Here is a 25,236-nt window from a genome sequence, read left to right as displayed (position 1 = left end):
ATTCCAGGGTGTTTACTGTTTATAAACTTGGTCATATTTGAGTATTAAATGTTCTCATGATTGCACTAAAGGATGCATTCACAGAGGGAAAACACCTGTGGCACCAGCGGCTTTTCATTCGCACTCTACCTCTGTCATTCTCTGGCTCTATCGCGCGCATTTACGCACAGGCAACATATGATCCAAGTTTAATTTTGGGGTCTTTCGGCACTATTGCAGACTAAAGATCTTTAGGCTGTATCAGATGTACAGATATAACTCATCTAACAAGGGGTCGGTCTGCTTACTTCTGAACACAGTAAAGAAGGGCTGAAATTCAAGTTACTGAATGTAATAAACGTCCACCATTCATAATAGGGGTACGATTTGTGGAAAATGATGAGGACAAGACATTAAACCAGTGCAGTACAGTGCTATTTGTCTTCCAGATACGCGCACAGGAAACACTTGTCCTGATTATTTCAAGCACCTGGACATGTGGTTAATATTTTCCTTTATTTAAATAGTGGCACACATTGAGCCTCACCGCGCTCAGGATCAAATCCAAAAGAATATCATGAGTATTGTGGGTCTGCTTAATGTGGGGAATGCGCTTCATACAGCAGTTATTTAAATGTAACCAAGCACCCACTGAGCATCCATTCAGAGGCCGCTGCATCATCCTGTTTTGAGGATGAATGAATCGAAAATGCCCATCAGAGGACCCTGGCTCTGTCCTCCGGTAACAGATAATAGCCGTATAGTGGAGGAGCGGCCGCGTGGGTCAGCAGCTCTGCGGGTCTATGTTTAGAGTCCTGGTGGGCGTTGAGAGAGACGGAGGGAGAATGGAGATGCTTCAGAGCCGACCTGCCTGAAGACGAGAGTAGGTCGCTTACAAATAGGCCACAATTAGGCCTCACAATAGACCTTCTTTCTCTATTCATGCCCTCTTCGAGTGCTTCGCGCCGTAATGAGTTACTTTGATTGAATATGCGTGACCAGAGGATGTCACAGTTGTTTATTTAAGAAACGTTGCCTATATTTGGGTGCATGGACGTGGAGGTCGTAATGAGCCTGCAGCTAGACCACTACACGGTGTGGGAGTCCGAAATGGACTTTTGATGTCCTGAAACGTGTCAGACTGCGTGTGAAAAATGTCAGAACATTTCCTCGCGTGTGTGCTTTTTGCTGCCATAATTGGATGCACCTATTATTGCATCTCCGCACAACACCATGTATAAATAAAGCCTGTGAGATCCAACACGACCTTTTCTCCATCCGACTGTTAGATTGCTGCGGACAGGGAGGAAAATGAATGACTATCTCGCCTTCTGCCCAAGTGGGTTTTTGTTGCTCTGTCATTATTATTTCTCAGCATCATAACCTTGCTGCTCCAGGCTATCATCAGCTCTGCCATATTCCTTTTTAGACCTGTTGAAATATGCAGTATGCTCCTCGTTTATCATTATGTCAGCTGATAGATGAGGGGAAACGCAATCCTTAGTTGACAACTTCTCCTATGTGTGCGCCGCTAACTCCTCCCTCCTCCCTCTGTGCCATGTAAGGTGACACCAGCCAATCACATCTCATTCCGCTTCCACCTAGCTGGGCAAAACAGTGCAAGGAGGCGGAAACTCGCTTGGGCTGTATAAAAGCGGTTAAGCGTGGGATTTTTGTATCAGTGTCACTCTCCAGTGATCCACTGCTTGACCGGGCGACAGCAAGAGCTGCACAGGGACCGGGGACCCGTGCTGGTGTGTTGTGTGTGGACTTGACCGGCAGTGACCGAGAGGGGAAACCCCAGCCTCTGCAGCTGCCAGGCCGGTAGAGAAACCCATGCTGCCGCCGCCGCCGTTTCACGGAGCGCTGTCCGTCCGCTGTGGTGCTGAACCGCAGGACCCGACCCTTCAACCGGTGACGTAGAGCTGAAACTCTGCAAAGAGACTAAAGCTGCAAAAAAATTCAAAATAAAGCTTCACACATATTATATATAATTGTATGTATGGATTTGAAACAAGTCCAAAACAAAGAAGAAACCGAAAACGCGGAGCAGAAGTGATGGCTGGACTCCCCCCCACCCTCGGCGTCACTCCGGCGGTCTGAGCACAGCAGCGCGTACCGGAACCCAGCGGAGCCTCCGTAGATGAGGAGAGTGACAGAGGCTTTCGATCAGTGAGGTACGGCTCGGCGTCTCTTACACAAGGAAATTTAGGGGAAATAAATGTGATAGATTGCGCTCCTAAAAGGCTCTACATGCAGCAGAAAATGGGCTGTATCAGCTCCAAAGCGCCAGTTGGTAAGAGTTGTTTTTAATCTGCTCTCATAAAAGCACGCTGGAGGGGAGCCTGGGTTTTTTTTTCTTTCTTTTTCGCATTTTGTTTTGCTGCAGCCTTTCGCGGGTGCAGAGGCTGTGAGTGGATCTGGGTGCTTGTAGTGCACAGCATGCTGTGCCGGAGATGTGGAGGCATATGATAGCGCTGCTGAGTCATATGTGAATAAGGAGCCTTTAACGCGTTTTAGGGTGACTGGAATTTATGACATTTCAGTGTATTAGAGGTTAAATGGTGCGTGTGTGCTGTGTGTGTGTGTGTGTGTGTGTGTGTGTGTGTGTGTGTGTGTGTGTATGTGCGCGCAGGGGTGCATTTTAGTTGGGGTGGTGGTGGGGGAGAGCTTGAGGGGCTGGTATCTGCAGCCTAAACATCGCGATGCTTCGAGAGTTGCAAAGAGCTTTTTTGGTGAGCACGCCAGTCAGAGGCAGAGAAGACAGAGGTGCTCTTGACACCGCTGAGGGATGCGCTCTTAAAACGGCTTTTATATTCGTAACGAGAAGACTCACCCGGACACGATGGTTCTGACCGCGCTGACCCACTTTAGTTGCAAGGTAGGACACCTCTTCTTTCTGCTCGCATCTTCACGCATGCGACCGAACCGAACCTTCAGCTTTATTAACTCGTTATTTCTAACAATTTCGGAATTGGTCTCGTCTTGGTGTAAAAGTGAAACACATGGAGGAGTTCGCAGTCGCAGAGGTCCACATTTTAACGGACTCCACCGGTGCTTGCAGGCGCACACATGCAGCAGTAGATCATTATGCTTGTTGCCAAGAAACAAGCTCCCTGCTGCCACCGCATCTATGTGCTCTCACGGTTGTTTACACCTTCGCTGTACGTGTCTCCCAGCCGCTCCGCTGTCGCCGAGGGCCCCGTCCTCTATGTGCTACCCCGACCTCTGACGCGTGTCTCCCCCAGTTATTTATTTGACTGGGTCTCCTCCGTAAATCAAACCTGCCCCACATCCATCCATCCATCTCCATCTCTCTGTCACACACACAAGCAGACGTGGCCGCTGATGTCAGTGTTACATGTCAAACTGTGATTTATCCGTCACATCCATGCTTACAGATCCCCTTCTCCGCCTCTAATTGGTTATGTAATTTGTCGCTTCAGTCACTTGATGATTATGGCGCCTTGTCTCCCTCTCCTTGTCGCGGAGTGCGTGCCCCAGTCCCATAAAACCCCACATAAAGCGCCCGTGCGTGCTCGTTCCTGCACATTTATCAAGAGTGTAATATACAGTAGGTCAGCAGCAGCAGCCACCTGTTTGACTCTCACATTCAGCCCGTATATGTGTGACATCACTCTGGTTCTGGTCTTGACCTAATTGTGTTGAATCGCTCATAAGTCTCTGAGAGAGCCCGAAAGACTCACAGAGAGAGGGGGGGGGCGCGAAAGAGAGAGAGAGGGAGAGAGAGGGAGGTCTCCCTATCTGCAGTTTCCACGACAACGGGAACTACAGAGAGAATGAGTGTTTGTGTGTGTGAGAGAGAGAGACCGAAGTGAAACGAATAAATAAAAAATAAAAATAAATAAAGACTGAAATTCTCATTTGCTTCGAGGGGAGAGGACACACTTTTGGAGCCGCGGCTCCGGGTTTTTAGGAAGATCACAGTCAGGGGAAGGAGATTAATTAAGATAAAAAGACGTCGAACAAATTAACAAATTAGCCACAGATGGAGGATGACCGCAGGGCCTCACAAAAGAGCCGCCACAAGTTTCCGTCTGCTTCTCCAAGTAAAAAAAAAAGGCCAACCTCTCAGTTTGATCAAGCCCATTAATGCTCACAATAAAGCTCAGTCACATCAGTTTATTTCCATTCCACGTTGATCCCACTGCCACAAACTGCTCCCTTGGTCTGGCTCACGGTCATTGCTGCAAACCCGTGGCTACAATGACCTACCGGACTCGTACATTGCAGACAGTGAATGCAAAACATTTGTGTTGAAGCGACTGTGTCTGTGTGTCGCAGTAAAGGGCAACAGACCCGTGCACTGACAGGAGGAGGCTGTGGCGAAATCTGAGCATTTTCTGACAATTAGTTGCTGACGTGTCACCATAAAATCCCTCTGGGTCCGGGTTCACAGCGGGCGGCACAGCCTACATGTACCGGGCTCAAATGACTGTCACATTCTGGACACCAATCTGATGCAAGACACGTGCGCATCTTTCACTCCTCTCAACAATACTTTCATTGACAGAGGTGGCCTAGATTCAACGATACAATACACCCCGGGCATCTGATCTCATCACGCCCAATTAAACGGCTCATATTGAATTCTGCTGGTGGGCAACTTGAGCTGAGGGCGCTAAACGACAGATTCTTTGACCCGGGGGTGAGTGATTGGTCTCGACTCAATATTTGAGATGGGTGCGGGCGACTAATCGAGCGAGGCGCTCTTTTCACGGACAGTAACTAGAACCGCCTCCCTGCAGTGGAGGGCTGGAAAGGAGAGCCAGGCACTGACATTTCGAGACCCACCTCTTAATCTCGTTCTGCAAATCTGATTTGAAGAGTGGCGAGCACGCGCAGGATTTGCACGTGTGTGTGTGTGTGTGTGTGTGTGTGTGTGTGTGTGTGTGTGTGGCGGACGGGAGCTGTCCAGGTGCTGAAATGTTCTTCTGCGTGCTGCGCTGTACCACCGCCATGCCCCATCCACAGGAGCGGGTCTGTAAGCACCTTCATGGTCCCGGAGTGTGTCGGGTCATGACGAGGGCAACTGTTAGAAAGGTTAAAATCATGTAGGCAAACGAATACCTGCAGGCAGTTATGTGACGTTTGCAGCCAGGAGGTTGCTTGGTGACATTTGGTGCCTCTGCTCGGTTGTGTGGATGACGTGCCCCATCACGTCAAAAAACGCGCATTAAACGACAGGGAGGTGAAAAAAATGCATCATGCCATCACAGGCATGTCCCTTATGTTTTGTTTTTTATGTGTTATACTGCTTCTCTCCCTCCGACAAAGAAGAGCAAACTTTATGAAATATCAAACAGGCTTGGGCTGCTGCCAGGGCCTTACCTGCATGACACGGCATGGCATTAAAGTGCATGGAAGTAGCTGTTATCCCCCTGTTATCTCACTACAAGTAGTCTCCACAGAGTACGCTGCAATAAAGGGTTCTATGAATGCTGAGCCCAACACTTAGACTCGTACCATGCATAATAAAAAGGAGGGTGCTCCAAAACTACTGTACAATGATTATAAACACTTTCTGAAAGTGCATGGTACAAGCCTAAAGACGCCTTTTAAGTTCTATAGCACTACAGTGAAACATACAGTGCTGTAAAAAACAATTTTAAATGAAATCTCCAAACTACATCCTATTTAAATAGCTTACATTTCTTTATTGATTTCTCAAATCAGACGGTTCTTTGAGTGTTTTAGCTTCACAATTCCCTTCATAAACCCTCTTTTTTGCAATCACAGCCGATTTCCAGGAGACAGGCATTGGCTGGTAGGCCTACGTTTGACATTTGATGTAGGTGTTTGAATGTGGTTTTCTTTGGGGGGAAACTGCAGTGAGATACCGCAACATTCCCTTATATGGTCATCACCCCTCAGTGGATGCCCTGGAGTCCCCGGGGAGAAACGGGTTGGCATGGTGACTGCAACTTTGACCATCCTTAAAACTCATAGTTGGTAATTCTTGCTCCAGTAATTAAAACAAATATTATGAACAATAACGTTTCATTGCCACGTGAAGCGGGGAGCGTTGTTGTCATAATATTCATTTTATTTATTTATTGGCTATTTACTGTTTATTTTGGAGCGGGAATATGCTGCGGAGCTACTATGAGTTTTACGATTGTTCATCCGCTGTAATCTTCACGTGGCTCTCTTCCTCCTGACAGTGGTTGACGGTTCGTTGCGCGTGGACTGGAGCGCGGCAAGCTCCCTGTCTGACCTCGCGCTTTTGGGGAGCACGCGGACCTGCTTGGCGCGCAGACTGATTCTGACAGCACCTTTGGGCGCACTGGACTTCAGCGAGGTGCCCTTAACAATCTTTTTTTATTTTTATTTTTGTATAATTTCTTCTTGGTCTGAGTTTGTAATACAGCCGGGGTCAGCCCTATGTTCCCACATTTCTAGGACATCTTCAAAATGAGGCATTGTGTTCCTACATTGGGTTAGGGTTAGGGAATAGGTTGGGTGTAATTGGCTACCAAATTGGGAGAAAGGGGGATGAAATCTCATACAAATTTATGAAAAAAGAAATGCGGGAACATAGGGTTGAGGGAACATAGGCACCCTCCCATATAGCCGAACTAATATAGCTCCGCTGATAGCGAGAGACTTAGCCAAAGCTATAGACTCCTTTTATCATTAAAACAAGCTAGCTGATATTTCTTAGTGCTTTGTAATGGCTAGTGACGATTCAAATGAAGCAAATGACGTATTCAATTTAGTGGAGCTCACTGCTCACAAGCTCACTCACAAAATGGTTTAATGGCACAAACTTACATCCCTTCCAAGAACCACATTTGCGACATCTATGTTTACTGATAAACACGTTATGGGATGTTCTGTGTACAGTATATCAGTACACATCATTTGAACCAAGCTTCAAGCAACCTACTGTATTATAACCTAGTCAGGCACCGATATTCCTAATCAAAGATGACAGTCTCTCAGTAATTTGCCACATGAAGCAGAAAATTATTTTCTCAACCCTTCCTGGTTTAATAAGTACCTTATTAATCAAGCCATCCAAATCTTTAATGTGTGATTCAACCCCGACTTCTTCCTCCATTTTCGTTTCCATTAATGTCAACCAGTTGGTTTCTAATTATTTGCAAGTCATTCAGCGTAATTAGCAATTAATCTTCAATTTAGGATTTTAAATGGAATCTCAGTGACACAGAGCGTAATGCTTCTCACCTTTGCACAAAATAGAACACAAAACCTTTAGAGATTACTACTGAACAGTCAGACTGATTGCTCCGTTAGATGCTACATTTATAATGGCTCCCTTGAATGTTTATTTTATGAGTTTAAAAGCCTTAGAGAAAACACATTTTCCTGTCCACTGGATGCACCAGAGGCTCTGACCGGTTAATTGTGGGGTTTCATTTGGCAAACAGTCCGACTGTCAGGGTAGCCTGCACCCAAGACTGTCAATAAGATAAGATATTAGGTAAGGAAAGAAGGGGTTTTGAGGGCACTTTGGTAAGGGTGGTGCTGCTGTATTTGTGTCTAGAAGACCTTAAGGCAAGATACTGTCTGGGCTTTTTAAACTAAGCTGTGGGATTTAAGTTAGTGGGATGCTTATAATTGGCTCAGAGATGATGAGGATGATGATGGTAATGAGGATGATGACTCCACCTTGCCTCTTTTATCCATCAGTGCGCACCATCTGGGTGTGAATCTGATGTGTGCCAGCCAGGCGACGATTAGCAGCGCCTAAGTGATCCATTATGAAACGCAGCCTCTCGCTCTTCATGTGCAGGCCTGTTATTGAATACTGGGCACTGTAAGAGGCAGGTTGGCTGGGTAGCTGATCTTATCACATCTCTTTATCGTTACACTTCAGGGACCCCCAAAAAGACAGACATTAGCCATATTCAGACAGATTTAGTAAAACAAAAAAAATCATATTTTCACAGAAACTGGAGCAGCAATCAGACCTGTTGGTTGTAAAACTCAAATACATCTAAATCTGCTTCCTATTCAGTGCCACCAAAGAGATTAAATTCGCCTATGATGATGCAAATGCCTCATCTCTGACGCCTGTGTTAGCCGTGGCTTCTCTGAGCGGCGGCGTCTGCAGTAGATGAGAGCAGGGAGGCACGTGCGAGAGGCATTCATTGGGCTGTTGTGGCTGTTGGGAGTGTGTGACATCATCAGTGAATCAGGCACACCCGGAGGAATTGTTCCATGGTGACCAGTTGCCATAGAAATGTTCCCATTGTGGAAAAGTTGAGAGATAGAGAGAGAGAGAGAGAGAGAGAGAGGGACTCACAGTCGAGCAAAAACGTGGCATGTCGAAGGAGGAGAAGGATGTTCAGGTTATTTTCCACCAGGGAGGCAGATATCACGCCAGTCTGTTCCACTGAAACCATTCATGACTCGCCTTGTCATATCATTTTGTATAATGACTTCTGTGTACACCTGTGTGTGTGTGTGTGTGTGTGTGTGTGTGTGTGTGTGTGTGTGTGAGAGAGAGAGAGAGAGAGACAGAGGAGTTATTGAACAAAAAGCAACCCAGGCAACAAGCAAAATGTGTCTGCACCATTGTGCTCCGCCGTGGACGTTTGAAATAATAAAAGGGTAATTGACTCAATCAGCCAGTACAATGGCACAAATTAGATTTCTGCTGTGATATAACCTTAATTAGCCCCCCAAAAAACTGATCAATAAATACAAGTAGCGTAGCCACGGAAACTTGTGGCATTGTGTGACGGCAACAAAAAGGCTTAATCACAGCCAAAACTGTTTCTGATGTAACTGAGCCCGAAGACTCAAGTTGTAAAATTAAATTAGATTTTACAATTATATTTTAATAAATCTAAATCATGAAAACAAAAATAATCGTTTAACTGTGATTTTGTGTGTGTGCAGACTTCCAGGTGACACAGACCAGCGAGCTTGGATACATGTCACACACACACACACACACACACACACACACACACACACACACACACACACACAGTCAGCGTGCTCTCAGCTCTTAACATTTGTGTTGTGTCAAAGAATCTGTTGTGTGCCTCGAGGCCGCATTAGTCCGCCTGCAGTGACTCATGGAAACAACAGTTAACCAACATTTTAAAAGCCAAAAGTGAACCTGAGTGGCCTCAGTACTGTCTGTGTTCACCAGACCATGAAGACTTCTTGACATTATGAGTGTGTTTGTGCTGCTATCCTTCTGAGAGCTTAACATCTTGACTGTTGTGTGATACCACGTGTGCAACTGTATGATATTGAATATAAGGGTTGTAACGTTCAGCTTGGTCTTAAGTTAGGATCACACTAGAGATCATTTGTGTAAATGTGCATATGTATGCGCTGTATGTTGTCGGAGTGTGTGGTGGAAAAGATGCGGCACAGCAGTCTGAAGCGCTTGTACTCTGTTCTGAGCGCTGCTCTCGTCTTCCTCTGTATTGACTCTGTTGTTCAGTAGGGCAGTGGGGGAGGGGAGGGGGGAGGGGAGCAGAGCCGGCAGCCAGCGGTGCTGTTAACTGGAGCTGTGTGGCAAGGTGATGCTCAAAGCATACAGTTGGACCTAGTTTCCAAAAGCTCATAATGATACATTTGAATAATACTTGAGTTGGACCATTTGGCGTCTCTAGACTCCAGTCTTTCCAAATAGTATTTTTGTCAGACTAGATATGTCTCTGAAACAGCAGTCTTATCATCATGGGATACTCCATGGGAAAAAATAGTGATAGTGATGAAATCAACTTTAGGGGCATTAGGCAGAATGAGACAGGAGTTTTTGAATTGGATATCCCTGAAGATGTATAAAATCCTCCCACACCACACTAAAATTATTTCTCTGGGCAACTATTTGAAAACAAATAGAAAATGTTTAGCTGTGGGTGGACAACATTAACAGCCTGACATGTGATTTTTAATTTAAAGACCAATACAATATATCTTTCTAACCCTCCTCGAGGGTATATGTCACATTATCTCCAGATTATCCTCCCTCTGATCTGTGAGCTGCTCTGCGGCACAAGAGGATTATCGCGCCTCGTGGCAGCCGCTGATACAATCATGAGCTCCAGGATCCCCCTTCACTCTTGCAGGGCCCTTCTGATGGATCATTTTGTTGTTTGGTCGGCTGGAATTTTGTCTCCATTAAGTGGAATTGACAGGACAAGGTCAGGATGATGTTTGTGGGATGAGCTAACTTCATTGTCAGATGTGGTCTGTGTTGATGACTCCTTAATGAATGGAAGGAAAATAGTAAGATTTAACTTCAAAATGCCTCAACAATCTAAGTTCTTGCTATGTTTCAGTTGGTGTAGTGAGCCTACTCTAAATGAAGGCAGGTGGAGCTTCAGAGAGCTGCTGTCAGTCGCCACAGGACTTGACACAATCTGCACCTGCTGAGATAAACTTGTTGGCCTAAAACGGTCATGAGATTGCTCAGTCAGCCAGGTGTGTTGACCCATACTGAGTAACAACATGATAGCGTCAGCTCAGCATGTGGCCTTTGCGGTTGACGTGCCCGCTTACCACGTGAGAACAGGTAGGGCTATAAAAAGAGTTAGCAGACAAAAGAACTCGTCAACACCCGATACTCCCTCTGTGGTTTGACTTTACAGAGCAGACAGATTTGATGGAGGACACGGCGAAAGGAGGGGGTCCATCTTTTGTCTAGTGTCTGGTTCTGTTAACTCACCCACAGGGAAATTACCCGTCTAGCCGTCTGGACGCAGAGCTTCATCAGTTTCCTTTCAAGTACTTTCCTATACAATAACATGCAGATTTGCAGTTGCATCAGAAATCTACTAGCAGCCACATCTGGTACCACTGGAGAGGTTCACCTGTGTATTGGCTGTGTGCAGATAATGTGCAAATATAGAGCCTTGTCTGCAGCCATAGACACACCAACAGGCTCTACTTGAGAAGAGTCAGCTCAGTTACCCGAACAAACCATTTGCTCATTAACCACCCGGCTAATTTGACAATCCACTTGTGGCTACAACTAGCCACCAGTATCACTGGCCTGTTGTTTTGTTACAACTTGTGTTTCTTCTCTTGTACGTCAAGTAATATGCTAACCAGACAGCAACAATTGGTTGAACAGAACTTTAAAGGAGTAGTTCAGCAATTTGGCACAAAAAACTAGTTGCCTGGATAAGAAATATAGCACATAATTCGCCGTAAGCCACAGTTTGTCATTTTTATGTTTCTTTATTTTCAGTGATTAAACAAACAAGATTAAACATGTTAATTAGTGATATGAGAGCGGTATTGTTTTGAATCTAACACATGGCACGGAAGCAAATGACTGTATTTCCCACAATGTCAAACTATTATTTTATCATGCTACATAACATGTTTAACTTATTGTTTAAACATAAACATAGTCCTATTTATGAGTGGCTGCTGACAATGATTGTTCAGCCCAAGTCAGTATGTGCTTGATCATGCATGCACATAGGCCTACATGACCCTGTGTGGTTGTTGGTGTACATCTTTTGACTCATTAAAAAATCCTTTACTTTCCAAGGCCTTAAAGTACACTGAGGCAGTTGAAGTACTGTGAACAGAGGAGTCCCTCCTGGGCTTTCCTGTGAGTCATAGCAGGATGTATTGAGAGGCTGGCTCACATTCATGCTGAGCTGAGCTACTGCACCTGTTTTCTCCTGAGTCACACTTTTTTTCCCTTGTCCTTTCAGGTGAATGTTGATGACACCATTGAAATGTTACCAAAATCAAGAAGAGCTCTCACCATTCAAGAGATTGCTGCATTAGCGCGATCCTCCCTGCATGGTGAGTGCAACATTAATCACATAAAAGTTCATGAATGCAGCCGATTGTACATCTTGTAAAAGCATGCAGCCATGTGAAAATAAAAATGTGTTATCACAAAAGATATACTGTAGAATAAACCTTTCCTTGCAGGTATTTCCCAGGTGGTGAAGGACCATGTGACGAAGCCTACAGCAATGGCTCAGGGCAGAGTGGCCCATCTGATAGAATGGAAAGGCTGGTGTAAGCCTATTGACACTCCGGCAGCCACGGAATCAGACTTCAACTCTTATTCCGACCTCACTGAGGGAGAACAGGAGGCACGCTTTGCTGCCGGTAAGATGTCTGTTGCTTGTTTGTTCGATTAGTTTATTTTGATTCATTAACACTCTTCGCTGCACTCAAAGTTCAAGCTGAAAGGGGGGGTTTTGAACAGCACAGGCAAGTTGACAACAAATAAACCAAAAAGTGACTCACACAACTAGGGTAAGAGGGCTTATGAAAATGTCTGAAAATAAAGATCACAGAAGACATCCTAATTAAATGAAAAACCATAATAACAAAAAAGTAAACATATGTAAAAAGGTGCAAATGAGTATTTTTGTCACATGTCACATAATCATTAATTACAGTCAATTAAATCAAGATGTTGCAAATACTGACTTTTTAATAAAAAAAAACCCTCCCAGTAAGCATTTCACAGAAATGGATGTGCAGAATTTAGCTTCAAACCAGCTAGTCTTGTCACAGTATACTGTATATGGTGGACTGAAAAATTATATTAACGCAGCTTCTGCATTGCAATTGGAAGACTATCGGATCAGCTAGACCACATGAAGGTTCTTTTGTTCACAAGATCTCGGCAAAGTGTAAATGCAGTCTGTACACTGTAGCCAATGTATTAGTATTTCGAGTACAAGGGAGTCCTGTTGGTCTAGTGGTCAAGACCATATACAGTATGGCCATACTAGTGCAATGTCCCCTGTTGGATTCTGGCCAGGGACCTCAACTGCCCTTCTCTGTCTTTCCATATATTTACTGTCTGTCTTCACTGTCAAACTGACAGAACAGACAAAAAAATCAATTAATAAAGATGGATCAAAATTGAAGCACCAAAGGTGAACATATCCTGACCTGATGCTTCAAAAATACTGGATCCCTACACCACTGATCATGCAAATCCATGGCATCTTTCAAACACTACATCAACAGTTTATAACTACTTTCAGTTATTAATCGGTTATCTTCATGCCCAAGCTGAGATAACCCCAATGATATCACTATGACATCATTGGGGTTATTCTCAGTCTTGACAAAGCTTCCTCAAAGCCACAGAAGATATGATACAACAGTTTTCACTGGCTCAATAGTACTCAGTAGTAAACTGACGTTGACATGTGAAATAGTTGGACTGTCCCTTTAAGAAAAAATCTGCCCAACAAGTTGTAAGGTCACTGAACTCCATGTCCCATGTCCTCCTATCTCCAGATGCATGTCAAAAAGCAAAGTCCATACAGCAGCATGGCTAAACTGGACATATCTGCCTACCTTTTTTTGCATGTTGAGAGCCAGTCACAATGTGGTCAGAATCAAGATACCAGGTGTGAATGCAATTGATCAGATATCATTATCCAGGTACAGTTTGCATGTTAATGCAAGGTGTATGTTTGATTCTGCAGCGACTGTATGCAGCCACATTCTTTGCCCTTAACTCTTCTCCTCCACACATACCCTCTTCCTCCTATTTACACTGTCCCCTCTTTTAATGTGTCTCTCTGCCCTCTGTCTCTTTATCGCCTCTTTTTCTCTGTCTTTTTCACCCAGTCCCTCCCGCCTGCTCTCCCTCCATTCTCTCGCTCGCTCCCTGCAATGCAGACTCTCAAGGTTAATTTGCACAGTAAGGTTTTGCTCCTGGCTAGTGCCACCGTGACTGAGCGATTTTCCTCTGTGCCTCCTCTGTTCTCCTTTCTTTTTTCTTTCCTCTTTTATATCTTACTATATACATGACTTCTCTTCTCATTCCCCCCATTGTTGTTTTCCCTTACATGATGATGATTCAAATCAGCTTGTTTAAAGCACCCAAATAACTTCTTTTTATAAATCAATCATTCAATATATTCTTTCAGTTGCTTTTAACAGCTCTGTAGGTGGTCTTTTTAGAACTGTTTGAACCTGGCCACATAAACAGGGTCTATTTGACTGGCAGGGGGTGAGTTGGGTAGTCATTACGATACATTATACTTCTCCTTGTCTCTTCAGCTTACATCATCAGTGTGCGTCCATTCCATCAGGGAGCTGCCAGTTGTGCTGACTGCTTTTATTTTTTGTCAATTCTCTCCTTGTAGCCCAGTGATAGTGTTACTGTGGGTGACTGGATGCACAGCTTGAATGTCGGTGAGCGTGTTAGTACGTAAAGTGAGCACGTGAAAATGTGTGAAGTGAGTGTTTGGTGTGTTTTGGTGCAAGCTTATTGCAGTAGAACACACAACAGTGCTTGCGCGTGTGTGCGTATCAGGCATCTTGAGAATTGAAAATGCCGGTGGGGTTGTCCTATTGATAGACTAACTTGTGCCAACACTTTGAAGTTAATCCTGCAGTGTCTCTCTATAGTGCATGACACTGGCTGCCAACACAGAGAGAGGCTTATGTCACTGTGTGTGTGTGTGTGTGTGTGTGTGCGTGTGTGTGTGTGTGCGTGCGTGTGTGTGTGTGTGGGTGTGTGTGAATGAAAAAAGACAAGAGTGTGAGTGAGAGAATATGTTGAAAATACATGTGAGGCTGTGTGTAAAGTGTGTATAGCAGAGGTGTATGTGGTCAGACCGGTCCTGCTCACCAGGTTTACACTAAATAAACGGAGAAATTGGCATTGGGTGTTGGAAAAAGCGACCGCACAATCTAACCATGCAGCATTGTGGAGATGGTGGACTTGACAGCTGAAGATAGGACAGGAAAGGTGGGAGAGAGAGGGGTTGACATGCAGAAAAGGGTAACGGGCCAAAATTGGACCTGGTCCGCTGTGGTAAGAACTAAGCCTTAGCTCTACCAGGTGAGCTACCAGGGCCCATGACTTTGTTTTTCTTAAAGCAGCTATAACCAATATTCTTTATTAACAGCAAATCCAATGACTATGTGTAATGTGAAAGGAGTTGCAGAGAATAATCACCCAACTCCCTTAGCTCTGCAGAGCTTTGAATATTTTCCAGCCCATTGCTTTGTTTTTACAGTCTGCAACTTTACTGTTCTGATTCAGTCACAGCTCTCATCAGCCCCATTTCCTTTTTCATCAGGGAATAAGCTTTGATAAACCCACTGTACGTACGCTACCGACCCGACAACCAACTGAAACACAGACAAAGTTAGCGGCTCGCTGGAGTCATGATATATTAGTGCAGTGTTTACAGCTTTTTTTCCACTGCCCCAAAGAGGACAAAACGCAGTTAATGCAGGTTTAAAGTGATAAATATTATCTAAATATGTTATAGTCATCCACAGGAGTTACTGTTACTGCCTTCTGAGTAGATATTTATGAGGAAAGTTTGAGAGTAGACAAGTGTAAAACTGCAAACCGCTGTACCATGCTACAGTATGTCCAAACTGTATCACTGACACCCTTAGATAAAGTGATGAAGTCATAGTAGAACTGTACAAAGTGTGTGTGTGAGAGAGAAAGAAAGAGAATCTGTTTAATTTTCAGATCTTCACAGTGAGCACATTTTGTGCAATGTTGGGTCACAAGCACAGTTTGTAATTAAGGTTATAATTACATTGCATTAGATTTTGTCATATTATCATGTGAGACATTCTACCCGGTAATAATTTCATTTTGAAATCAATATGACAATCTGCACCAGTTAAAGTTGGCACTTTGATGCCTGGCCAGCTATACATTTGTATCATGTAATAAAAATCAGAATTTTTACAGACAGAAGAACACAGTTGTCTATGTGTGTCTAAACTATCTATTTATCCCTATTTTTGTGTGGTATGTGGGTCAGTGACATAAAAAAGTCAGTATGCAGGTGAAAACTCTCTTTCTTCATGAGTTAAAGGAATTATAAAAGGCTTTCAAAGGACAACTAAAGAGCAGCCCGCACGGCTGCATTTTGCCGGAGGATATGCCAGTGTTTGTGAGGAGAGTTCAGGGCCCTGCTACAGTGGAAGATGAATGAGAGCATCGATTTCTTTCTGCGGGAGACAATGCATGAATACTGAGCATTGACCAGGGAGAGAGTCAGAGACATAAAGAGAAGGGAGACTGAGGGAAGATAGTCAGAGAGATAGAAATCAAAATGAAGAGTGAGGGACAAGGCTGAAAGATTGCACGGTGAAAGAAAAGGGAACGGTAGGAATGCGGAGAGTCAGGTGAGTCGATGGAGCATTTTATTGAGGGAGACGATTGGAAGAAAGGCGTGACATGAAGGAGAGAGCAGATGAACGGGGAGGAATACAAAACAGATGGACAGAGAGGAAGAGGACGAGGCTGAGCAGAGACATGAAGAGAAAGAGAGAGAGAGAGGGAGCCTCGCTCTCTGATTGGCCAGCTACTGATGATGATTGGAGGTGATTGGTCACTTGGACCTAGTGGCTTACTGGTTCTGGCACATGCTGAGTCACCTCAGCCATACACACACACACACACACACACACACACACACACACACTTTGATGTTCTCTTTGTGGCCTTACATGTGTGTGTTTCACATGCCTATGTATGTGAGTGTATGTTTGGTTACTTTTTATGTTTGATTAATTGTTATGGTAGTGGAGGTTATCATTTCTGGGCAAAACTACAGTAACACAGCCACTGATAAAATCATTTAACAAAGTATTTCTATGCAAATATATAATATTTACAACAGCATACACCAAGTTCTCAAATACATCTGTACTGTACAGATATGCAATAAATCCAGCTCAATTCAATTCAAAGGGGATTTGTTGGCATGGGAAACAGACATTCACATTGCCAAAGCAAGTGTAAAATATATGTATATACAGATTTGTGAGGGTATAAAGTAGTAAAATAAAATTTGTGAAGCATGTGATGTTTAATTTTGTTGACTCAGAAATGTGTTGTTGAACTATGTGGTCATTTATGAGGCTGCACTTACTAGATGTGTTGTATTATAACCAGAGGTGCCTATAGTAATCTGTCCCCCTCATGGATGTCATTGGGGTGGACACAACAGGAAAAACCTACGACACACTAAAACAAAATGTTCAAATACTGGCCAGGGCCTTTATTTACCTTACTTACCTTACTAAGAGAACAGGACTATGCTAGAGACTCTACACACACACACAAAGCGAGTGGACAGAGTGTGAATTCAGTTTAGTTCAGTGTGCAGAGCCTTATTTTATTCTGAGCTGCAACACTTCCTGCAGATGTTTGTACATTAAATGCATTGCAGCCTTCCCTTAATTGGCAGGCTTTTGATTTGAAATCAGGATGTGTTGAATTTGACAGAAAGAAAGGAAAGACAAAATAACTCCTTGGTGGATGAAAACAAGCATTTATGTTAAAGACAACCTGATAGTAGTGGCAGAATGGTGAGTATGATGTTTATTACTGCTGTGGAACATTATGGGGTAATTACCATGTGAGCCATAATAATACTGCTCATTGTTTTTTGACCTGTTCTTTATTATTGCTCTATTAGTTCATGCTGGCTATGACTTGAACAGTGGCTTATGCGGCATAAAAACTTAACCTGATGTTGTATCATCATTAATTCAATGAGAATGCCAATACTGATTACATTGCTTAAGTATTTTTCTCCTGGCATTCCCAGTGACATACAGATTTTGTCTGTGTTTCTTCAACTCACTGTCTCCTCTGCACAGGCAGGAATGCAACCTGCATAACAACACTATCAAACCCTCAGTGACAGCCATCTTAAGTGCACCAGGCAAATGACCGCTGAAGAACATTGGCTGTAATGGGAACGCTGTCTCTGTCCAGTCTAATACTACAGCACACACTTTTTTTCCTCATGCAGACCTGCCAATCAAAAACAGCTACATGATATGGAGACACAATGGCCTGCTGCCTCCTTGTTACCATGCCGACCGTGTATTTGTGTGTGTACATGTGGAGCTTATGTGTATGTGTATGTGTGTGTGCGCAGGTGTGGCCGAGCAGTTCGCCATAGCGGAGGCTAAGCTGAGGGCCTGGTCCTCTGTGGACGGCGACGAGTCCAACGATGACTCATATGACGAGGACTTTCTGCCTGCCAACGAGCCCACCACACAGAGCACAGGTACACACACGCACACACACAGTGTACCTCTACACCACAATAGTCGTGGTAAAGCTGAATCACATTTATTTCCTTCCTAATAGCCTATCACACACCATCTTCCTCATCCATCTCTCCCTCTCTGCCTCTCTGTATCTTTCATTGTCCCAGTGCCCTAGTTTTCATCCCCTCCCTACATTTTTTTTTTGTTCCTCAGCGCAATTTGATATCCCTCCTGCAAGTTTAATATGATTTCCTTTGCTGCAGAGACAGTGTCTGTGTGAGGATGGTGTGTGAGCAGGTTATAAATACACAGAGTGTATTTGACCATGGCTGTGTGTGGGAGTGTGTGTATACCAGAGCTTTCATCTTGATTACACTGAACCACCAATGAACTGTACTGCAGCTAATAACATTCATCTCAGTGTTGCTTCTCTATCTTCATATATTCATCTGTGGCTTCTTACCTTCAGGCAAAGGCCATTTAGTGAATAGAGCTTTATATATAGCAGCCTGTGTGTTGCATTAATTAAAGAAGATTATTCACTTCTCTATCAATTCACATTTTGCAGTAGTTCTTAGAACTGGCTACAATTATACTAAATTATAATTTATATCTCATATTTTTATATATTTTTATCAATTGCTCTTTTTTCTTATACAGTAACTGCTGGTATTTTTCACACCCTTGTAATGCAGTTTTTTATAAATTCTTATTGATTTTCATTCATTCATATTTCTATTCATTCACAGTTGACTTTGGACTTGTATATGCAGTGCTTTATAACAGGTTTTTATTTTATTTTATTTGTTGCTTTACATGCACATTATTCTTCCTTAAATTATGCATTGGTTGAGTTTTTACCAATGATTGATTCTTTTAGTGGTGCAAACTTCCACTTGATCTGTTTGACATAAAATAATTTGGCTTCCTGTTGCAAAAACAGCCGCCTGTGGAGTCAACTTTACATTCAGTGTTTTTGTGTGTATCTTTGAGGCCTTACATAATGTTGATTGATATTAATAAATTACCTCTAACACAGGTTTTTGTTTTTAAAGCCTGCATTCATCTGTGTTTGGCAGCTTTTGCTGGTGCATTGCCACATTTCTCTTCACCATTCATCATTTGCTGCTGTATTTCCTCCTCATATTTGATAACCACTCAGTGACCCAACAGGAAATATTACAGTTTCAGCTCATATTTGTTCTTTTTCCTTCAAGACTTTATGCTCATAGTTTGTATCATTCCCTCTAGATGTGCCATCATATCCACCCTACTTGAAGGACCTGATCCACAGCCAGCTTTGCCAGCACCTGGGCCTCCGAGGGCCCTGTTGCGACGGTGGTGGAGGAGGCGGAGAGGGAGGTGGCAGCGGAGAGCCCTCCCCCACGGCCGGCTCCCCGGACACCCTGTGCTCCAGCCTCTGCAGCCTGGACGAGCACCACCCGCTGCTGCGTGACCTGGGCGGCCACCGTTGCACCCACTCCCACAGCAACGCTGCCGAGCTCGCTGCCAAGATCCTGTCGGCGCTGCAGGGAGGGGAGGAGCTGCTGCTGGCCCGACTTCAGAGGGCGGGGCAGAACGCGCCCGTTGGCGGGGACTGCGGTTTCCACAGCCTGGGCGGGGGAGGGCGGGGCATCAGGCCCTGCGGGGGTCAAGACTCTCCTTGCTACTCCATGTCTTACTCTGAGACGTACCTGTCACCCGGCGAGGACGACGACACCCCCTGCAAGGACTATGAGAGCACCGTGTGCCAGGTGGAGACGGAGGGCAATGGAGTCGAGTACGCGCCCGACTTCGACCCACGCAGGAGGGTCTCCGACGTGGCCTCATCTGGGGTTGTGTCTCTCGATGAGGAGGATGAAGAGGAGGAGGAGAGGGCAGGAGAGCCAAACAACCAATGACTCCTCTCATCTCACCTCAGTGTTTAATCCCTCCGAGCTCATTGGAGGGATTTCTTTTTTGCAACAACTTCCCCCTCTCCTTCATGGCGTCTGAAAAGTTCGAACCTCCGTGCATGTTGGGTTTTTTTTGGACTGAAGCATCCGTCTTTGCCTTACTTGCAGCATTTCAACCCCCCTTTCCACCTTGTAACTGCTTTTGTCCCCCATTCGATGTACCAACTCTATTTTCTTTGAAGGCGTCCAAACAATCTTTTTTATCAGTGTGAAAACAGGAGTGCTGGACGTGCCACAGCAGTCCAGTGACTCGCCCGTGGGTATGACGCTCACAGTTTTCGGCTCCGTCCCTACCTGCAAGGCGACTCTAGAAACAGAAGCCACCAACAGGCAAACAGAATGACTGAGTCCAAAACTCTGACTTATCTTTGCATGTGTTTTGCAAGTGCTGATATCAATGGGCTGACCCGGTCTTTAGCACGGTTTGTAATCTCAGCTGTTCTGTATAACCCCCGCCCACCTCCCCCAGCGTCTCTCCCCTGGGAGAGAGGGTTGACACTGCATCCTGGGACCTGCCCTTACCTCTCCCTCCCCCCTCCCTGCCCCTACCTTTGCAAGAGACAAAATAGCATCCTTTTGGGCATGGCTTGCTGAGTATGCCAAACTATTTAACTCTGTCACTACCAATTATGAGCAAATGCTGGAATGTCTTCAAAGTGACAGGACATAGTATGTATTTTAACAAAGTTTAAAAAAAGATTTGTCACAAATTATATGACAGAAATGATATGCTTTTATTGTACTAGTTTTCTATCACTCAAACATGTTGTTGTTCACATTATTCCAAACATCATTATGATGGACATCTGCCATAATGATCTACTATAATGACTACTTTGGTTGTCTTAAAAAAATACACAGCAGCAGCAGCAGTGACGACAACACACACTGAGAATGTTCCTGAAGTGACCCTTTGGTGATGGGTGTTGGGCAGGAAGTGGCGCGGGTGGAAAAGACAGAAAAGTTTTTTTTCTGTGAAGAGATGAGTTGCATCGGAGATTTTCTATATTTTTGTATGCGTTGTCTTGCTTTGATCTCTTTGCCTATGCGGCGTGCCAGTGTATGTGGTTTTTTGCACGAAGCTAACGTGGCTGTAGATTTCTCCTTTTCTTCGTTATCACTGTGTGATATAGTTTAATGGGAAAAAAAAATAACAATACAATGTGAACAAAATTTTTATTTTATTTTTTATTTCAAAAGAGGATACTGTGATACGGTTTGTTATTGCCATATGTCATGATCCTCACGAAGAGCTCTCGTTTCTTTCTTTTTTTCCCAAAATTTCAAAATGCTCTTCTTTCTCTCCTCTCATACTGACTCCTGAAAAGCTTTGCCTTTTATTCTATGCTTTCCCTTCTTTTCTATGATGTTTGTGAAAAGGCATGTTTATGTCACACATGCAGAAACTCCCATCTCCCTAGTGATGTGTGGAGCCCCGTTGAGGTTCTCCCAGAGGGACTGTCATTCATACAACTCAGGAAATCCCATTGGACCAGAGCATCAATGCATCCCGCCTGCATGCATAACACCACTCGTCTCTCATCCCCTGCATGTGTGCTTGTGTGGGTGCATTTTTGTGTGTCTGCGAGAGAGAAAGCCTTGTGTGCGCAGTTATTTTCTACAAATAATTAAAGCACAGATTCAGCCCCCACATCCTTCTTTACTGTTTAGATAAGCCTCAATGTGCGAGTCCGTATGTTTGGAGTTTTGTGCAAGTGTGTGTGTGTGTGTGTGTGTGTGTGGCTGTATTGTAAGATGTCAGCAAGCTCCTTAAGCTTGCACGGTATATCATTCCAAAACCTCTCCAATGCAGCGATTCCCTTTAAAGCAGTGTCTGGTGTAGCTGAGCTCTCTCGTTGGAGGTTGAACTTTTACTGGTGCTGGAGATATATATATATATATATAAAAAAAGCATACAGTACATAACATCTGAAAATGATCTTGAAAATATAGAAGGTGGATGACGTTGCTAAAAATCAGCTGACTTCTGAACTCAAAATGAAAACGAGGAGTCCCAGTCAGGAGAGTTGGAAAAGACAGCGACAACTCAGGGGGAACCACTGAAGCTGTGCCTTTCATTCGTCACCTTTGACCTCCCAAGTTGCACCATCATCACATCCTCCATGCTGTCGCTCAGCCCAGAGCTTGGCTCCCTTCCCCTTCTCCCTCCTCCCTGAATGAGCAGGAGTAAAACGCTACTAAATTCAGCTCGACAGCGGCACCACACATCCTGTTGCATCCCCTGTGTGCCGATTGTCCTTTTGGTTGACATTAAAAGCCGGGCGATGCTGGCGAGACGAGGTTGTGCTTTTGTCCTGGCGCGATGACGAGAACGCGCCATTGTTCACCCCCTCTCCTCCTCTATTTATCAGTCTGTCCGCCACAGTGCATTTGCTCTCCCAGGGCACTGCGTGTGTGAGATGGTGTGAGTGTGTGAGAGAAGACGGACACCTTGGTGTGATGCGTTTTCATTCACCCAGCTGTCTTGTTCTCTCTCTCACATGGAGTGTGTTTTTAAGTGTCGTACTTCTGAAGACCATGACTACATTCATTTATCCAGACTTAACCTTGATCCTAACCCCATCCTGAATCTAATCTGACCCTAAATCCAAGTCCTAATCCCATTGTAGAAGTGGCACGTTGGTGGATTGTCACTTCTTTCTATCCTTATGAGAACATTTTGTCCTCGTAAGAATAGAATTGAAAGACTTCCCGTTGACACACACAGACAGACAGCCTGATGAATGTCTCCCCTCTCCATCCTTCTGTCTCTGTCCTGTCATTTCCTGACCCCTCACCCTCCTCTCCTCCCACCCCTCTTTGTCTCTGTCCTTTCCTCTGCCTCCACTCTCCCCCTCCTCTCTTTCTTTCCCTCCCTCCTTCCCTCCATCCATCCGTCCCCACAGGGGGCTCATTACATAACCGAGAGGACGTCTGAGTGCTACCTTTGCCGACAGGCAATTAGCCCGCGATTATGAAACCGCCTGATGAACAGGAGATGCGTATCTCTCTCCTGTCTGTCTTTTTTTTCCACCCTTGTGTCTTTTTCCCCTTCGCTCCATGTTTCACTCTCTCTACCCCCCTCCTCACCGCCACAAGCTCTTTCTAAGTGACATCTTTTGAGGTTAGCTGTCCCAGAAAACTCCTAGTGGTTTGTGTAAAGCAACGGATGATGAAGGGAAGTGTTTCTCGCTCTCCTCTCTGTTCGGAAGTGATTAATATTTTGTAGCCTAATAACAGAAAAGCGCCCCACTGTCCTTGAGTCAGACAGATGTCTTTAGAGTGAAACATGGTTCTTTTTGTGTGAGTGTGTGTCTCTGGGCAGTGTGTTTTAGTTTGTTGCTTCAGGCAAGCGCTGACATTGGATACCTATCAGAGAGAGGAGGTCCAAATTCTCTCTCTATGTGTGTGAGTGTGTGTGATAGTGGCGGGAGAACCCAGCGCTATAAAAAGACATCAAAACATCTGTTGGACAGTTTCAAGGCAGGAGGGCGTATGAATATTCAGTTGGTGGTGGCACCCCTGTCACCCTATAGCCTACTTACCATTTTAGAACAAAGCTAAAGGGCCTTGGGACCTCTCTCCCCACACCACCGGCCCCCACTGGTGAATATTAGGACAAAACCTGCGAACACAACTGAGAGTGTGAGAACTGCTGTAGGAATGGAATATAGAGAGTGTAATCCTCACTGAGAGGGAGAGGGATGGTCTGTGTTTAACCCACATTAGCCTCCACTGTTGTAATTAAAACATCCCACAATCCTCAGGGGGGGCGGGTGCACATAGTGACACCGGGCACTCACACACACACACACACACACACACACACACACACACCCCCCCACCACAATGAACAGAGGCTTGTGAGAGTTCAGAGAGCAAAGCCATACAACTCACCCAACAGAGACAAAGACACCATGAACTAACAGGGTATGAGGATAATAGATGACCCATAATGAATGTACTGTCCCGTCCACATCCTAAGTGGGTTGCATATCACCATCAGCATCAGTCAAACACACACTCAACCTTCTCCTCCCTCTGAGATCTCAACCCTGTCTTTATTTTTTCTTGTTTTTTTTCTTTTAAATACTTTTCTTCCTCTTTTGGCTGAATGTAATTATTTGATTATTGCCACCTTGGATTTGAAAAATGAATCTTTGTTTGCTGCATCTGATATTATTTCGAGTTAATAAACTATTGTTATTGTTCTTATATACAAATCTGGTGTGATGTGATTATTTTTCCATGTTATATATGGACAAGAGTTACAGATAGATGGGAGGAGACGTGTGGAGAGCTAAATTAATCTCATTGGATTCCATGTAGTGTTTTATGGTTATGGCCAGATAATGAACTATTACATTCACCTCTTTCAACACCATTTACTACTGGACATTCACATCATGAAGCCTGCTGCAATTAACTCCCTGACATGACGACATCATCATTATTAAGTTATTACCAGAGCAAAGGACAGCAGTCAAGCCTTACTTACTGATCCTACAGCAGTAGGTATTTCATTTTTCCATGACATCATCACCCCTGGGGAGCTCAGTAATCCATTTGGTGGGTCGAGAGAGGGAGAGAGAAAGGGAAGGGAAATATCAGAGCAGGACGTGATGGAGTTTGAATAAAGGCTGGTGTGTGTGATCATCACGGTTTTGAGTACATGGACCCTGCAGATAGCTCTGGTTTGTTGGAGTGTGTTTAAGGTGCTCCTTGATGAGGTTTAAAATAAAAAGAAACACTTTCTATATGAAACACTAAAGAAATGAATGGTCTGAGAATGAGCAGAATGAGAAAAGTCTAAGTTAGTTCCTGATGTCTTGGTAATGTGGAGTAGATCTAAATTGAAATATAACAGTGTCTGTTGCAACATCACCCTCCCCTTTTGAAGCGTGAAGGAGGCGGTGGCTTTGAAATGTTTTAGGTATTTTGAAATGTAATTTTAGATTTCCATGAAATGTTTTAAGAACATAAGATACATGTTGAGTGTCCTGCATAGGTGAAACTGTAAGTTTTAAAGAAAGCCAGTGTACAAGGTGCGGCTAAACTGAACAATGATGTTCTGTGAAAGCATGCTTATTCACTTTCTTGCCAACAGTTTAATTGATACCAAAAGAGATACATTGTGAGCTTTAGAGGTATTTCTGAGCCAGGCTAGCTGCTTCCACTGCTGCTTCCAGTCTTTATGCTAAGCTAAGCTAATCACCTCTCACACAGACGGAGTGGTATTGACCTTCTCATCCAACTCTCAGCAATAAAATGATTAAATGTATTTCCCAAAATACTAAGCCAT

The 25,236-nt window shown here is 44.3% G+C and overlaps 1 protein-coding gene across 6 annotated transcripts; it reads left to right on the top strand.

The window, feature by feature from the left end:
* Nucleotides 1-1,580: 1,580 nt before the first annotated feature.
* Nucleotides 1,581-24,157, top strand: fam131ab (family with sequence similarity 131 member Ab). Of its 6 annotated transcripts, none has more exons than XM_051398382.1 (6): nt 1,581-2,156; nt 6,165-6,301; nt 11,664-11,757; nt 11,890-12,072; nt 17,865-17,996; nt 19,231-24,157. In XM_051398382.1, the coding sequence occupies exons 3-6, from the start codon at nt 11,688-11,690 to the stop codon at nt 19,878-19,880; spliced, it is 1,035 nt and encodes a 344-aa protein (XP_051254342.1). In that variant the 5' UTR covers nt 1,581-2,156; nt 6,165-6,301; nt 11,664-11,687; the 3' UTR covers nt 19,881-24,157. The 6 variants fall into 6 exon arrangements, with proteins under 6 accessions (XP_051254342.1, XP_051254340.1, XP_051254338.1 ...); XM_051398378.1 differs by lacking the exon at nt 1,581-2,156 and adding an exon at nt 2,164-2,275; XM_051398381.1 differs by lacking the exon at nt 1,581-2,156 and adding an exon at nt 2,642-2,860.
* Nucleotides 24,158-25,236: the final 1,079 nt, after the last annotated feature.

Source organism: Dicentrarchus labrax, unplaced genomic scaffold (assembly GCF_905237075.1).
Source record: "Dicentrarchus labrax unplaced genomic scaffold, dlabrax2021, whole genome shotgun sequence".
NCBI lineage: Eukaryota > Metazoa > Chordata > Actinopteri > Moronidae > Dicentrarchus > Dicentrarchus labrax.
Note: the sequence above shows the minus strand (reverse complement) of the source record. Positions and strands in the feature narration are given on the sequence as shown.

Excerpts from the sequence above, each read along its gene's own strand:
- fam131ab (XM_051398378.1), top strand. The coding sequence starts at position 2,233 with ATGCAGCAGAAAATGGGCTGTATCAGCTCCAAAGCGCCAGTTG. Across the intron at positions 6,302-11,663 it reads GCGCACTGGACTTCAGCGAG|GTGAATGTTGATGACACCAT; the intron begins GTGCCCTTAACA and ends TTGTCCTTTCAG. Across the intron at positions 11,758-11,889 it reads AGCGCGATCCTCCCTGCATG|GTATTTCCCAGGTGGTGAAG; the intron begins GTGAGTGCAACA and ends CTTTCCTTGCAG.